Source organism: Aspergillus caelatus (assembly GCF_009193585.1).
Source record: "Aspergillus caelatus strain CBS 763.97 unplaced genomic scaffold BDV27scaffold_1, whole genome shotgun sequence".
Lineage (NCBI taxonomy): Eukaryota > Fungi > Ascomycota > Eurotiomycetes > Eurotiales > Aspergillaceae > Aspergillus > Aspergillus caelatus.
Genome location: NW_022475264.1, coordinates 177983 through 191731, shown reverse-complemented (window position 1 = coordinate 191731; position 13749 = coordinate 177983). Strand labels below are relative to the sequence as shown.

Genomic DNA, 13749 nt, shown 5'->3' with positions numbered 1-13749 from the left:
AGTAATGTAATGTGGGGCGAGCTACTTACTCTACTAGTAAAAGTATTTTTAACCTGATCATGCTTACGAGAGGATTTTGTTAGCTTTGAGCTCTAGGCCAAAATGGAATGTTTGCCTCTCAGGCCGCTTACATGAAACGCTAATAAGGGTGGGATTTTAGACGTCGGGGGCTGCTTCTACCCTAGACCCTAGGTCTAAGCCTCGGACACAATCGTCTCTGCAAGTCCTGCTTACCCTGAACTCAGTCCGTAACGCTTACATCCTCGTTTCACCATGGTTTTGAATTTGCAACCTGCGAAGAGGCTCTCACCGACAACACTAATTGCGCGATCATGTGCGCAAGCTCGTGCGACTCTGTTTTGAACTTCCAATAGGACAACCTGCCCATAGATGTAGGAAAGGCTTCATATTGCAAAAATACCCATTTGATTATGATTCTTAGTACCTTTTTGCCACCTTCCACAATTTATAGACACGGCATCTTGGTATATAAAATGATTGCTGAAAGGAGACTCCACTCAGCAAGCTATCTTTGCCCGGGCAGAGGCATATGGATTCTTTCTGACCCTCAGCAAACTCCAGGCCCATTTACCCTTAATGGAGCCAATACGCATAGCCGTCCTCGCCTTCATCAGGATCTTCAACTGATTTGCATTCGGTATATGCTCCTCTACACCAGCAATCTCTTTCAATAATGGTAGTCTGTCACGATTCTTCATGAGATAGTTGATCTGGGCGTCATGCTCACTATTGGCCCCAGTGGTGTATCCTAGAATAGAGAGGTATTCCAGGTTTGGGGGGGAGGGTGTCGACCAAGCATAACGATAGTTCTTCTGAGCCACCTTTGTTGATACTAGCCCGTGCAAGGGCCATCCACAGCTTAATGCCAATTCTGAGATGATTCATAACGGTAAAGTCACGGAGTGACGTAGGCCGTCCCTCGGTGCAGTCTTTCTCGTATGGATCCTCTCCCATCGTACATTCGCCATCTTTGTCCCAGGATGCTGGTCGCTGGTTAGTGAATCCCTCGTCGACGTCCACCTCGAGCTGCTGTAGCGTATTGATATGGTATAGTAGTGCGCCTAGCAGATCCCTCTCTACGAACATGGGGTAGCTACCATCGACAGAAGCCCGTCCGCCGATCGAGTATTTGAACTCTTGGAGACGTCTGCACGACTTGATGATTTCGGCCAGGCTTCCGCTGGAGTAGTTCGAGTTCCGGATATACACTTTCTTGAAGTTGGCCGACCGAGGTTCCAGGTCTATATCGCTGTGTCTGTCCTCTATGGCCTCCACCCTTATACTTTCCATGGTCGGCAAGTTGCCGACCAACTTCATGCGCGCCGCAAGGTCATAGTTCTCATAGAATCGCTCATCACTCAGAAGTGGATCCTTATTACTGAGACAGCGTATACCGCGTAGATTCTGGAGGTACGGTATCTCTGTCGGACTGGCATTTGTTCGCTCCAAGAACGCTTGCACAAGTAGCATTCACTCGGGGTCTCGAACTCAGCACTTATATCTGGGAAGGCCAAAGACTCTAGGTTTGGTGCAACGGACAGAATCAAAGCCGTCAGTGCCTGCGCGAGATGTATTAAATCACTTTTGGTCCGCATATTGTAACCCCTATTGCGTACTCGATGTTAGCTCTGCCTACGCCGTTATTAGGTGCTCACAAGCTATCGACTAACATGAGTTTGCGTGGTCGATTCGTAACAATGTTCATCATCATCATGTCATATTGCTTGCCTTTGAATCCGGCCTGGTTCACTGCGACCTCTAGTAGTTTCTGGTCCTCCTCTCTTATCTCTCTCCTGTTATTCAGATCGGGTGGATTGTTTGCATAGGCCAAGGACTCCCAGGAGCGATCCATCTCCACATGACGAACATACTGGCCAAGGGCTGGTTGTCGCAAGATGGACTAGAGCGTGTCAAACACCTCATCAGTGTCCTCAACCATCCGCAAATATACTCGATGAAGATCTTCTAGGCGTGGTGCACGGTCCAGACGGTTAATCCGGGGACACCGGCCCGCTAAGGAGGCCATATTTTGACACCATGCGATCGGCGTGAATTTGCGGCTTGGGCGGGAGCGATAGCCCGAGTAGACCATATTGCGATCGTACTCGGAAGGCTGCTCCTCATATCTTAAATGATGCGACAAGGTGCACCTCAGATCATTTTTTTTTTTATCTTCTCCAGGAGACAGGCAGAAACTTCACGGTGCCGTTGGTGCCTGCAGGTAAACAGGCAGATGTTTCTTGGTGCCTTTCCAGCGTGGTTCTTGGCGGAGGCCGTTTCATTTTCTCACGAACCTCTTGTGCAATATATGAGTGAATATTCTATACAATGCGTATGGCAGTGGTCAGCTGTCGGTTTCTTTACCCCAGATTCCACTCCTTTGTTCAATTTGACCGAGCCACTGGTATATATCACCACCAACACAATATGCAATCTTAGTGTGGAGCCTATTGTTCTTCGGCTGCAGTTCATTGTTCTTCAACCATTCACCCCAGATGCTCTCTCTAGCAGTTTAAATATCCACCCTCCCATCAAAAAATGAAGTGCTCGCTTGCGTCAGTATAATGAACAAAATATCAATACGGAGATGGAGAACAAGATCAGGACAACCGAGACAGGACAACAATGCAAAGTGTCAACCATGAGAGCATTTCAATTCGACGACGTGCAAAGTGGCCTCCAGTTGAGGGCCATACCACGTCCCCGACCAGAGCAAGGTCAAGTGGTCATCCAGATCAAAGCAGCTGGTCTGTGTCACTCCGACTGTTTCATCCTCCAGGACGGTCAATACACCATGATCATGAAGCGACCGATCGTACTAGGTCATGAAGTTGCCGGGACGGTCGTAGAACTCGGTCCAGGGACCTCAAATTATGAAATCGGTGACAGGGTCGTGGCAGGAATCCCCACGCATCCCGTGGCTCAGGACAGCTTCTTCAAAGCCATTGGGCTCGGCTATGATGGCGGTTATGCAGAGCAGGCCATGGCCTGGGTAGAGAATCTTGTTCGGATTCCGTCCGGCGTTTCTGTCGCACAGGCCGCTGTCGCGACCGATTCGATCGCAACTGCCTATCACGCCATGATCACGGAAGGCCGTGTCGGTCCCGATACCACCGTAGCTATTGTGGGGCTGGGCGGGCTAGGTCTCCCTGCCATTCAGATTGCTGCTATTCACGGAGCTCGGGTGTATGCGGTCGATATTGATGAGACCAAATTTCCTCTTGCTCGGGAGCTAGGGGCCGTCAGGTGCGCCAACGGACTTGATAAATTCGGTGATATCGCGTTCGATACAGCAGTCGACTTTGCCGGTGCTGGCATAACGACCGCGGCAGCAGTGAACGCGGTCAAGCCATGCGGTCGTGTGGTAGTAGTTGGTTTGGCTGCAAAGCAGATGGATTTGGATACGCATACCATGATTACCAGGAACATTACCTTGCAGGGGTCGATCGGGTCAAGTCTGGAAGAATTAAAGGAGGTCTTAAGGCTCATCGCCGACGGTCGCCTTTCTCCCATTTTAGAGGAGATTCCTTTCGACAGTATTCCACAGGGACTTGAGCGATTGGCGCAAGGAAAAGTGACTGGCCGTTTGTTCACAGATCCGACTGCATTTGATCGGGGCTGACTCAGAAGTATGGCTTCTTGGACTCGTAGGAGAATACGGAAAATATTAGCAGAAGGATTGCTGGAGTCGCAACTACTATGTATATGTAGTTTCCCCACGAACAAGCCCTCAGGTCAGCCCTGCGTGGGAATCATAAGCCTTACTATGAATCGGAGGTATTTATTTTGTGGAAATTGACTAAATGTTGTAACTGTTGAACCTCCTCTCTTCTTATCTGATAACCGTAGTCAGTGTCTAATCTTGGGACTGTTGACAATGCTCACACACATCACTAATGGCACATACTCATCATCATGTGTCTGGTGTATATCGATCTACACAGGACTGTACTTAATATGATTGCTGGGATCCGGGGGGCTCCGCGGTAAAGACGCAAATGGCAATGTCATAACATCCCATCCCTGTGCAATGCGCTGCTCTGCCAAGTTTATACTCAAAGCAGACCTACCATGCCACACAAGGGAGGAGCAGATACTGCTGGAGAATGTTTTGATATCCAGGAGTCCTTCTCACAGTTATACCAATCTGACTTTAGCTATGTTGGTCTTATATAAAAAGTGGTAAAGTTCCATTTGGTGTGTGGGTATCTGAATGGCAATCGCTGTATGCAGCTTGGAAAGGCCCTTTTCAAGTTATAGAACCTTTCTGTCGAACGCGTTGAATAGCCGGTGCGTTGGTGCCGTAGCTAGCCGAGCTGTTTTGGCATCCCGTATTTATTCAGACGCCTTTTGCTTTTCCTGCTGCTGCCAGGCGGATCAATGCACTCTTGACGTAAAGTCTCATGTGACTCATCGGGATCCTTGTCTTAAGATCTTTCATATATCAGTGGAAATCCTAAACGGGGGTTAGCGCCACGCGCTGTCGGTATATCGGCCAATACCATCTAATCTCTAGTTTTCAAAGAGTATCCGTGACTCGTAGATGAGCGGGGAAACAACATCAGATAATGCAAGCTTTAGCGGCGTCTTTCCCGAACCACGTAACCTTAAAAGCTACTAAAATCCCCAATTGATTGTCATCATCACCCTCAAAAGAAAAGGTCTACGTTGCCTCATTATCATCCCATTGAGAAGAAACCAGCAATAGAATGTCCTCACCGAGCCCTCTCGAAGGCGTCGCGCCACACATCCGCAGCCTCCTCACCACCCTCCACAAACAATCCTCGACCCAGGAATCGGCCATCACAAATGCCGACTTTGAAAGCCAAACCTTCGATGATGTAATGCGCGACAAGTTCATCGCCCTCGATGAAGATAAATCCCAATATCTCTATCAGCTCTGTCGCATCATCAACGCCAAGACCGTCGTCGAAGCCGGTACCTCCTTCGGCGTGAGCACCATCTACCTGGCCCTTGCCGTGTCGGCCAATGTAGCAGCAACTGGTGGCACGGGCCGTGTTATAGCGACTGAGAACGAGCCAACAAAGGCTGCCAAGGCCCGAGAACATTGGGCGCAATGTGGGAACGTCATCACTGATGTTATTGACCTGCGGGAGGGAGATCTCCGTGAGACTTTGAAGCGGGATGTGGAGGCGGTTGATTTGCTGCTTCTTGATAGTATGGCTGCTTTTCCTTCTTCCATCGCTCACTTCCCTTCGCTAATTGTTGTCGATAGTTTGGACTCCCATGGCTTTGCCGACTTTGAAGCTAATCCTGCCGCATATGAGATACGGGGCTGTTGTTGTGGCGGATAATACCATTGCCGCAGCCGACAAGTATAAGGAACTTTTGGACTTTATGCGTGATCCCAGCAGTGGATTTGTTAACATGACGCTGCCGTTTAATAATGGGCTGGAGGTTAGTACTTATTTGCCCCAGCAGTAGAGCATCGTTCTACCGAGGACATAGTGGGAGCAACTATTGCGTAAGAAATTATGATCCTGCAATATGGAGAGCCAAATCAAGCTCTCACGAATTATTACTCCAACTAGTACGATCGCTCTATGGTAGGCAAAGGTATACCGTGGAAAGCTGCGGCTAGGCAGTAGATAATATCAATGTGAATGAACAAACTCAGCCAGGATTGGACATTCATTTCTATAAGTAGTCACCGTATCACAGGACAAGTGTCTTAAGTCCAGAGGCTAGAGCCCCACACTATAATAACATAGAGAGTTGAAGATATGAGGACGTTTTTGCATAACTACATCCGACCGTCGAAAATATATGTTTTCAAATGACGGATCATGGTTGAATGATATCATTTGTTCATCCGGAAACAATCACCCACATTATACAGATAAGCAGATATTAACTAACGGTGCACTATGAAGATAGCGGTAAACCCTTACACAGGCTCTTTTCCGAGAGAAGGTTTTACAAGACCTTGTTGTTGTAATGTAATGCTTGATGATCGCGAGGCGGATCATCTATTGAGCCGGGCCGCCGGTGTTGCTTCTTGATACCCCACTAAGCCTAATCCGGAGCTAGCTGCCTTTCTCCGGTTTGAACACTAGCACTGAATGCGCAACACACAACAACATGACCATAACCAACCTCAAGACCTGACTGACATCACGAAAAGAATATATAATGATTACATACTGATGGAATAGTGGCAATATATAATCAAAAAGATGGATGGCCAGCAATGTTGGGGAACATCATACAATTCACGGCAAATGGCTTGAGCATCGAACTAGACAAAGAACACACAATTCAAGCTAAGTCGTCTGTAGCAACGACGAATGAACCGATGTGACAGGTGCACTGCAATATATCTAGCGCTTTATTCTCAGATCGATGATTCGTTTAAAACTGTTCTTGTCGGGCGTGGACAACTAGTTTTACGCGTCGTTCGGCCGGTGGGGACGACGCTTGCAACATGCGTTAGCAAGTGCTACATTGGCCTGTAACGAGGAGAGCTAGAATCCCTGAATAGCTGCTTCAGCGGCGCTTACACGAAATATGGTATCTGTGTGACAGCTGAGCCGATGAGACATTTACCTAACTCAAGTATCATACATCGCCGTTTCCGGCATGCTGGGTCTGGGCTCGCGGTAAAGGCTGGAAACGGTCTTGGACCAGGATCAGGGCAGTGATTGCGCAACACGGCATCGTCCCATTTCTCATTTCTTCAACTGGCATCTTCATAAGCATAGTAGATTCGATGCATCTGTCAACTCGAGATATTCCGACACGGCAAGCTCGATGAGGGCTGTCAAGGCTCGAACTTCTGAATACGTGCCTATAAACTAGACGATTATTACTACGAGATTCGAAACCACGGAGGTAGCTTGCTTCAGAATGATAGCTGACTCTCCATTTGGCTGCCTTTCTCGGCGGAGAATCCAGCTCATCCTCGGTATCGCTGTCTTTCTTGTGCTCCTCTCCTACCCATTCCGCTCATCTATCGTGCCCTCGGTGGTGCCAGCTTCCTCGCCTCCAATCGCCCGTGCACTACCTGCTCGTACTCTGTTGTCGCGTCCACTGTCCCGTGATGGGACCACGATTCCTAAGATTATCCACCAGACATGGTTTCCAGCGGGCAGCAATATGAGCGAGCGTGCTCAGGACTGGGTCCATGGCATGCGTACCCAGAACTCGGACTGGGAATATGTGCTTTGGGATGACGAAACCAATCGAATGCTTGTTGAACAGTATTTTCCCTGGTTTCTCCAGACTTATGACAGTCTCCCGAAAGAGATTCTCCGGGCGGATGTGGTCCGCAATTTGTATATGTACTTGTTTGGCGGGTAGGTCTTTCAAAGTGCCTGGTCTACTTGATCATAATTATTGTAACTAACGAATTTCACAGGATGTACGCCGACGTGGATACCGAAGCCTTGCGCCCTGTTGCGCCATTGTTTGCCGGTCATGAAACCGCTCTTGCCGCCCATGAAGATATCCTCTCATCTGCACCGTCGTTTCAGAAGGCTACTGTTCAACGCGCATTCTTGGGACGCATGGCTCGCACTGTCGATATTCTGAGCTCCGCCGCGGTGCCCAACGGCTGGATGGCATCACCCCCAGGCCATCCGTTCTGGCTTCTTCCAGTTCTCAACGTGATCGAGCACCCCGAGGGAACTGGTGATGGCTCTGTTGAGGGTCTGACCGGACCCGGGGCATTGAGTTTGATGATCAAGAAATACTGGGATAACTTCAAAGATAATTCATTGCGACAGCATGCTTGCAAGACTATTCAACGGCATCAAGAATCGTGGCAGTTATTTTGCGATGAGAGTGAGCTTGCCATGGGCGCGCACCTCCAAGACGCGCTGGTACTCCTACCTGAGAAACAGATATACCCCTTTAGCTGGGTAGATGATGCGAACAATGCCTCCGTTTGTCAGGCGGCGTGGGAGAACCCGACCTTCGACCCGGAGGAGTGTAAGCGGTTGATGGAGGTGGAAGCCTGGCCTAGTTACTTCATTACGTACTGTACCCATTCTTGGTGAGGCTTGTATATCTAGGGGCTTTGGTTTTCTTTTTTTCACTTCTTACCATACAAATCGATCACTTCGTGTTGCTAACATTCCTATCACTACAAATACGCACGATGATTTGAATTCTATATGATCACCACTTGACTTTTACGTTAGCAGCTACACAGAATCGAAACATGGGACCCATATTATTAATTACTAGAGAAATTACTCCGTAGTACTAAAATAGTGCGATAAAAACGGAAGACTTAAAAAGGCTTGAATGAGAATGCAGTGGGTCCCTTACATGCCGCATGCGGGTGACATGTGTCGCCGATGACTTCTAAATCTAGACCCCCCCCCCAAAACCTCGGTGCAGGAAACAACGTAAGATCATGTATGACTTCATTGCAAGGTTTCATCGACCCAAACAATTGAGACTGGCAAGCTTAGCACGACCAAGGAACGAGAACAAAGACCCGCTATTTCCCCACCCTCGATGTAAGGTAAGTAAAAAAGAAAATTAAGCTAACTCTGCCTCGGCTTCATGTACTGTGACATCGGCTGGTGCCTGACTCGGCTTCTGGGGCGCGCCTGCCCCGAACTTTGTCGCAAACGGCCAAGCGAGCGCAGAACAGGTATTATGGTTACTAGCTTCGCGACCCTTTTAGCCTTTTTTTTTTTTTTTTTTTTGAGGGTCTTGCGGGAATGTGGTACGCGCTCAGCGAATGGAAGGTGTTCCAGGCAACCATTTTTAACCTGGTTAGGGCAACGGGCAATCACACCCATCCGCTAGTTCCGTACAACCACCCAGTCAAATGATACCTAGACCTCCAAATCACGAATTTAAGTAAGCATTGGAGCCAGCTCATGAATTTTTCCGTACTGCTCCTTGTGGTTTTGCAATTTTGCACGTACACTTAACGTCTAACACTTAATAGCAATGGTCGTTCGACTACACTAGACGCGCTCTAGCCAAATGGACCCCACGTAACGACCTGGTCTTACATCGCTCCGCCACATTTTCTCCGTTCGATCTGGGGCTGGGATTGGAATTGGAGTCAATACGAGAAATCTTAAAGCTTCTCCTTGTGGCAGAAATACCATGGGAAACGAAAGAGGTGAAATGACATATCAAGAACTCAATGGCGGCAAAAAGCCGACATGGAATATCACCTTAGATATTCTGTACGTAGTTTGAGTGTCCCCGGCTTTGCTTCACTAGCTCACAGCGATCAGATCCTGGGTCTTCTGGTCAAACCTCACCGTCTTATTCAATAAATGGATCTTAGACTCGACGGAATTCAGTAAGTTTAATACGCATGCTTCGCAAGAAAATTATTCCAACTAACTATCTTGCCAGGATACCGTGAGTGGATTGCTATCTGACTCTGCTTTCAATTGCTAAAGAATTGCAGCGATCCTTCTCACGACATGGCACCTTATATTCGCTACCGTGGTCACGCAAGTTCTGGCGCGGACAACGACATTACTGGATAGCCGTAAGAACATCGAGATGAATAGCCGATTGTATGCACGCACGATGGTTCCTATTGGCCTGCTCTATAGCGGCAGCTTGGTCTTCGGGAATATTGTCTACCTCTACCTCAACATTTCATTTATTCAAATGCTAAAGGTATTATCGCCTAGCTTCTGCTGATCTTGTTCCCTAACCCTGAGACACTTTTGAAACTGACAATTTCCGCCAGGCCGCCGGACCAGTCGTGACCCTCCTCGTCAGCTGGTCATGGGGAGTAGCAACGCCCTCAATGGAGGTACTGATAAACATCCTAATCATCACCTGCAGCGTGGGCCTTGCCGTATCAGGTGAAATCCAATTTTCATTACTCGGCATCTTTTACCAAATGGCCAGTCTCGTCTGCGACGCGAACCGCCTCGTAATGATGCAAATCCTGCTCTCTGAAGACGGCCAAAAAATGGACCCGCTCGTCACCCTCTATTATACGGCCCCGGTTTGTGCCGTCATGAACTCCATAATTGCCTGGAATACAGAGCTCAGGGATTTCCACTGGAGCGTTGTCCCCAACACTGGCTATTTGACATTGTTGTCGAATGCTGTGGTGGGATTCATGCTGAACGTTTCGATCTTTGTCCTGGTGAGTCACTTGGTCCAGCGTATGCAATGAACAGGCTAACAATATGTTCAGATCGGAAAGACATCCGGACTCACGACGACACTTGTCAGTATTCCGAAGAATATTCTGCTTATTGTTGCCTCTGTTGTGCTCTGGCACACGCAGGTGAGCACCATTCAGATCGTGGGATATTCGATTGCTTTGCTTGCATTAGTGTACTATTCACTTGGGTGGAAGACGATCAAAGCTAGTATAGAGAACCTTAAGGCGTGGCGGAAGGATCCTGCAGGGAATATATATTCGGATAAAGTTTAATTATCTGATTTTATGCAATAAAAGCGAATGCATGTGGCGTTTTGGGCGAACTGGTGCGAACTAGAGTATATATACTTGTATGTTAGGTCAGGAAGGTTGAGATGGGTTTCAAGTGAACGCTGACGTGCATTTGAGCTTCCAATATACTAATTACGTTATTTATTGTGTTCATGAATTACCAGATCTAACCCACATCCAGGCCCTTTTCATTTGAGTTAATTAATAGCATCACAGAAATATCTGAACTTTCATGCCGAAAGTAGATAGTGAGCCGCATATACTGAGTGATATACCTCAGTCGCGATTTAGTAAGGGTATATATACTTCTTAAGGGGTAAGGAGCTTCTGATATACACGCGATGCGCTAAAATAGACAAGATGCTTTCCTACCAAGTGGCATATGACAGCCCCAATCTCGATTGTTCACCATCCTATACGATCCAGTTTGGCACTCCAACAGCGGTCGACGATCCCGTCTTAGAGCTTTCCATTTGGGTGGAGCCCTTCTTGTTGGCCTGAATACCTGTTAGCATACCCGATTACGAGGGCATTGAATCTTCCTATACGGTAGGAACGCAATCATTGTATGGCCTCCTTGACTCACTCCGCGCCGTATTGAGCTCTACAGATATCACTGGGATCGACTACAATGCCACGACCACTCTATTTGGCTGCTCTGGAGGCGCTCTAGCGTTCGAATGGGCAGGAGAACTTCAGTCAACGTATGCGCCAGATGTGAAAATAGCTGGGGCTGCCATCGGTGGTCTTCCTGTCAACATAACCCAAGCCTTTTCTCTCCTTGATGGCACCAGAAATTCAGGTCTACTTGTGGGTAGACTGAAAGGCATTGCCAATGCTTTCCCGCCGATTTCCGAGTATATCAAACAGCATCTGAAACCAGAGTTTAAGCCGGAGTATGACCTAGCAATGACAAAATGTGCGGCTAACGTCTTCAACTCAAGCGACGGTTATGTTAGCAAACTGGCCTACAAGAATATCTCGGCTTTCTTTGACAATGGTTTCTCTGTTGTATCCAAATTCGGGGAACTACTGGATACTGTCTATGTTATGGGCCAACACGGGGTCCAGGAATTTCCAATGTTTGTGTTCCAAGGAACGGCTGAAACCACAGTTGGTAGTCTTGGAAGCGCGACCAATCTGGTAAAGCAGTTCTGTGATGATGAGGCTGTTATACACTACGAACAGGTGGCTGGGGCCGACCATATTCTGGCGCTCTTCAGGGGGTTCCCAAGGGCATTGTCATTTTTGATGGATATCTATAACGGTGTTGTACCGGATAAATGTACAGATACTGAAGTACTGCTGATATAGTTAATTATGTATATATTAGTTTATTCCCACCGAATATAAGTTCTCGTTTAGGTTTATCGCTCATAACCTGCCATAATGATTAAATAACAGCTGGCGTAAATACGCTTGTTGGTTTAGCCTGTCTGGACCCATGTCAACCTTTGCCCCGGCATACACTATTTTATCCCATTTCTTGCAGGTAAAAACACCACCACTAACTCTCAGAAACGCCACCATCAGAAGCAGACTCCCTATCCCACAACTGCACCATACCCATAGAATGCGGCATGGAATCAACAAACCCATTCCTAGCATACAACTTGCGACCCGCCACATCAGCAAACAAGCTCACATAGGTACCCATCAATCTCCCATCTGCCGCTCTTTCAGGAGGAGGTGCCAGCGAACGAATTCTGTTCATAAGATCCTTCAAAATCGCATCGCCCAGTCCCTTGCGCTGGTGATCAGGCAACACGGCCATATCGGCGATGTGGAAATACCAGCCGCCGTCACCGATGACACGACCCATGCCGACTATCAATTCATGGCTTGTTGTATTGTTTGTGTGGGATATATTGGTATCCTTGTCATTCTGCTCTGGGTTCTCATTGTATGTAACGTAGCATCCATACCAGCTGCCGCGCATTGCAGCCTCTGCTTGGGCGGCGCTATGCGGGGATAAACCTGAAGCGGAACGGAGGTGGATGTAATCTCGTACTGAGGGGTAGCCTTGGCGGAGGGTGTAGCCGGGTGGGAGTGTGGGTGTTTTTGACATTGTTGCCTTTTTTTTTTTTTTTTTGATCTGTGAATTGAGAACGGGTTATAGAGTAAGTAGAGTGTCAAATGCTATGAGGGGACTAGTATATATATATGAGATTTTGTGACGGGTGAGAACTCCGTATGTATCGGACTACGGAGTAGTTTCGGAGTTCAAAGTTGTGTTGGGTCTATGCCTTATATGGCATGGTTTGAGAAGCCCTAAGAATCAGCCAAGGTGCGATTCATTGTGTTGAGAACTATTCATCCATATTTGAAGTATAGTTGTCTTCTATTTTGATTCGTTTGGACTCATGCCTGAATATGATTACGACGTTACTCCTGTTGAGATAATATTGTCTGGTTGGGTACATATTGCCAATGCAATGAGGCTTTACTGGACGGGCACATTTGATCATAGAATGATAGTAGCCAGAGAAAAGCTTTAATAGGAGAGTATAGTGGCGAAGAAGTAAGCGGTTACTATCAATCGGAAGCCTTTTAGCATAAAATGTTACACGACAGGGAGAGGAATACGAAATAGTTGCAGCTGACAAGGTGCATGTGAGCCTTCAGTTCTTAGTCCCACTAGTTGCTTCACGGAACCTTGCTTGTATTCAACCTGGACTAAAGGGAAACACTTTGTTGGAACCTCCTTCTGTACTTCGGGGCGTTCGACTACTTTTCAGACGGGCAGCACATGCACAGAGCATCACGTTACTAGTACACAAGATAATCTATAAGAGACAATTCAACTACCGCACCATGCTCATCAATTGACTGTTTGGCATTTTAACCCTCTTCGCTATTCTGACAAATGCCATCAATCTCAAAGGATACGAATACATCGTCGTCGGATCCGGCGCCGGCGGTGGCCCCCTAGCAGCGCGGCTGGCTCTAGCAGGCCTACTATACCTTGCCTTTTTCGGTTAATGATGCTAAGCGCAACGGGGGCACGGGAGTTTATAGTCTCTGTTCGCGATGCAGTCAATGAGGATGGTAGCAAGAAATATTTTCTTGACGTTCGGATCAATTGCTTTGTTACCAAGGTTATATTCGATACTTCTGCTAATCCACCTCGCGCAACAGGAGTTGAGTTCCTCGACGGCGAGTATTTATACAAAGCTAGCCCCTTGTCTGGGCAAGGTAAAACCGGCACCCCTGGCAGTGTGATTGCGTCGCGCGAGGTCATCGTCGCTGGGGGCGTTTACAATTCGCCACAATTACTAAAATAAGCGGGATAGGTCCAGCAGGCGAGCTCAAGA

The 13749-nt window shown here is 47.7% G+C and overlaps 7 protein-coding genes across 7 annotated transcripts; 5 read left to right on the top strand and 2 right to left on the bottom strand.

The window, feature by feature from the left end:
- Positions 1-518: 518 nt before the first annotated feature.
- Positions 519-2113, bottom strand: BDV27DRAFT_151688 (uncharacterized protein; the record flags this gene model as incomplete). The annotated part of the gene is made up of 5 exons (XM_032071396.1): positions 519-769; positions 843-1450; positions 1510-1626; positions 1692-1921; positions 1973-2113. 5 exons carry the CDS (start codon positions 2111-2113, stop codon positions 519-521), a joined length of 1347 nt encoding a protein of 448 aa, XP_031933916.1.
- Positions 2114-2662: 549 nt separating this feature from the next.
- On the top strand, positions 2663-3643 carry BDV27DRAFT_140074 (zinc-binding dehydrogenase; the record flags this gene model as incomplete). The annotated part of the gene is made up of 1 exon (XM_032069584.1): positions 2663-3643. The coding sequence occupies one exon, from the start codon at positions 2663-2665 to the stop codon at positions 3641-3643; it is 981 nt and encodes a 326-aa protein (XP_031933915.1).
- A 927-nt stretch (positions 3644-4570) lies between these two features.
- Positions 4571-5669, top strand: BDV27DRAFT_119097 (O-methyltransferase). Its single transcript, XM_032064782.1, has 2 exons — positions 4571-5199; positions 5258-5669. Exons 1-2 carry the CDS (start codon positions 4731-4733, stop codon positions 5464-5466), a joined length of 678 nt encoding a protein of 225 aa, XP_031933914.1. The 5' UTR covers positions 4571-4730; the 3' UTR covers positions 5467-5669.
- Positions 5670-6619: 950 nt separating this feature from the next.
- Positions 6620-8148, top strand: BDV27DRAFT_119096 (glycosyltransferase family 32 protein). Its single transcript, XM_032064781.1, has 2 exons — positions 6620-7337; positions 7400-8148. Exons 1-2 carry the CDS (start codon positions 6889-6891, stop codon positions 8037-8039), a joined length of 1089 nt encoding a protein of 362 aa, XP_031933913.1. The 5' UTR covers positions 6620-6888; the 3' UTR covers positions 8040-8148.
- A 724-nt stretch (positions 8149-8872) lies between these two features.
- On the top strand, positions 8873-10551 carry BDV27DRAFT_119095 (uncharacterized protein). The gene is made up of 6 exons (XM_032064780.1): positions 8873-9194; positions 9246-9313; positions 9370-9375; positions 9425-9642; positions 9716-10123; positions 10175-10551. The coding sequence occupies exons 1-6, from the start codon at positions 9112-9114 to the stop codon at positions 10415-10417; spliced, it is 1026 nt and encodes a 341-aa protein (XP_031933912.1). The 5' UTR covers positions 8873-9111; the 3' UTR covers positions 10418-10551.
- Positions 10552-11794: 1243 nt separating this feature from the next.
- Positions 11795-12535, bottom strand: BDV27DRAFT_119094 (GNAT family N-acetyltransferase). The gene has a single exon (XM_032064779.1). The coding sequence runs from the start codon at positions 12501-12503 to the stop codon at positions 11943-11945; it is 561 nt and encodes a 186-aa protein (XP_031933911.1). The 5' UTR covers positions 12504-12535; the 3' UTR covers positions 11795-11942.
- An 884-nt stretch (positions 12536-13419) lies between these two features.
- Positions 13420-13719, top strand: BDV27DRAFT_151682 (uncharacterized protein; the record flags this gene model as incomplete). Its single annotated transcript, XM_032071395.1, has 1 exon — positions 13420-13719. One exon carries the CDS (start codon positions 13420-13422, stop codon positions 13717-13719), a length of 300 nt encoding a protein of 99 aa, XP_031933910.1.
- Between the last annotated feature and the right edge of the window lie 30 nt (positions 13720-13749).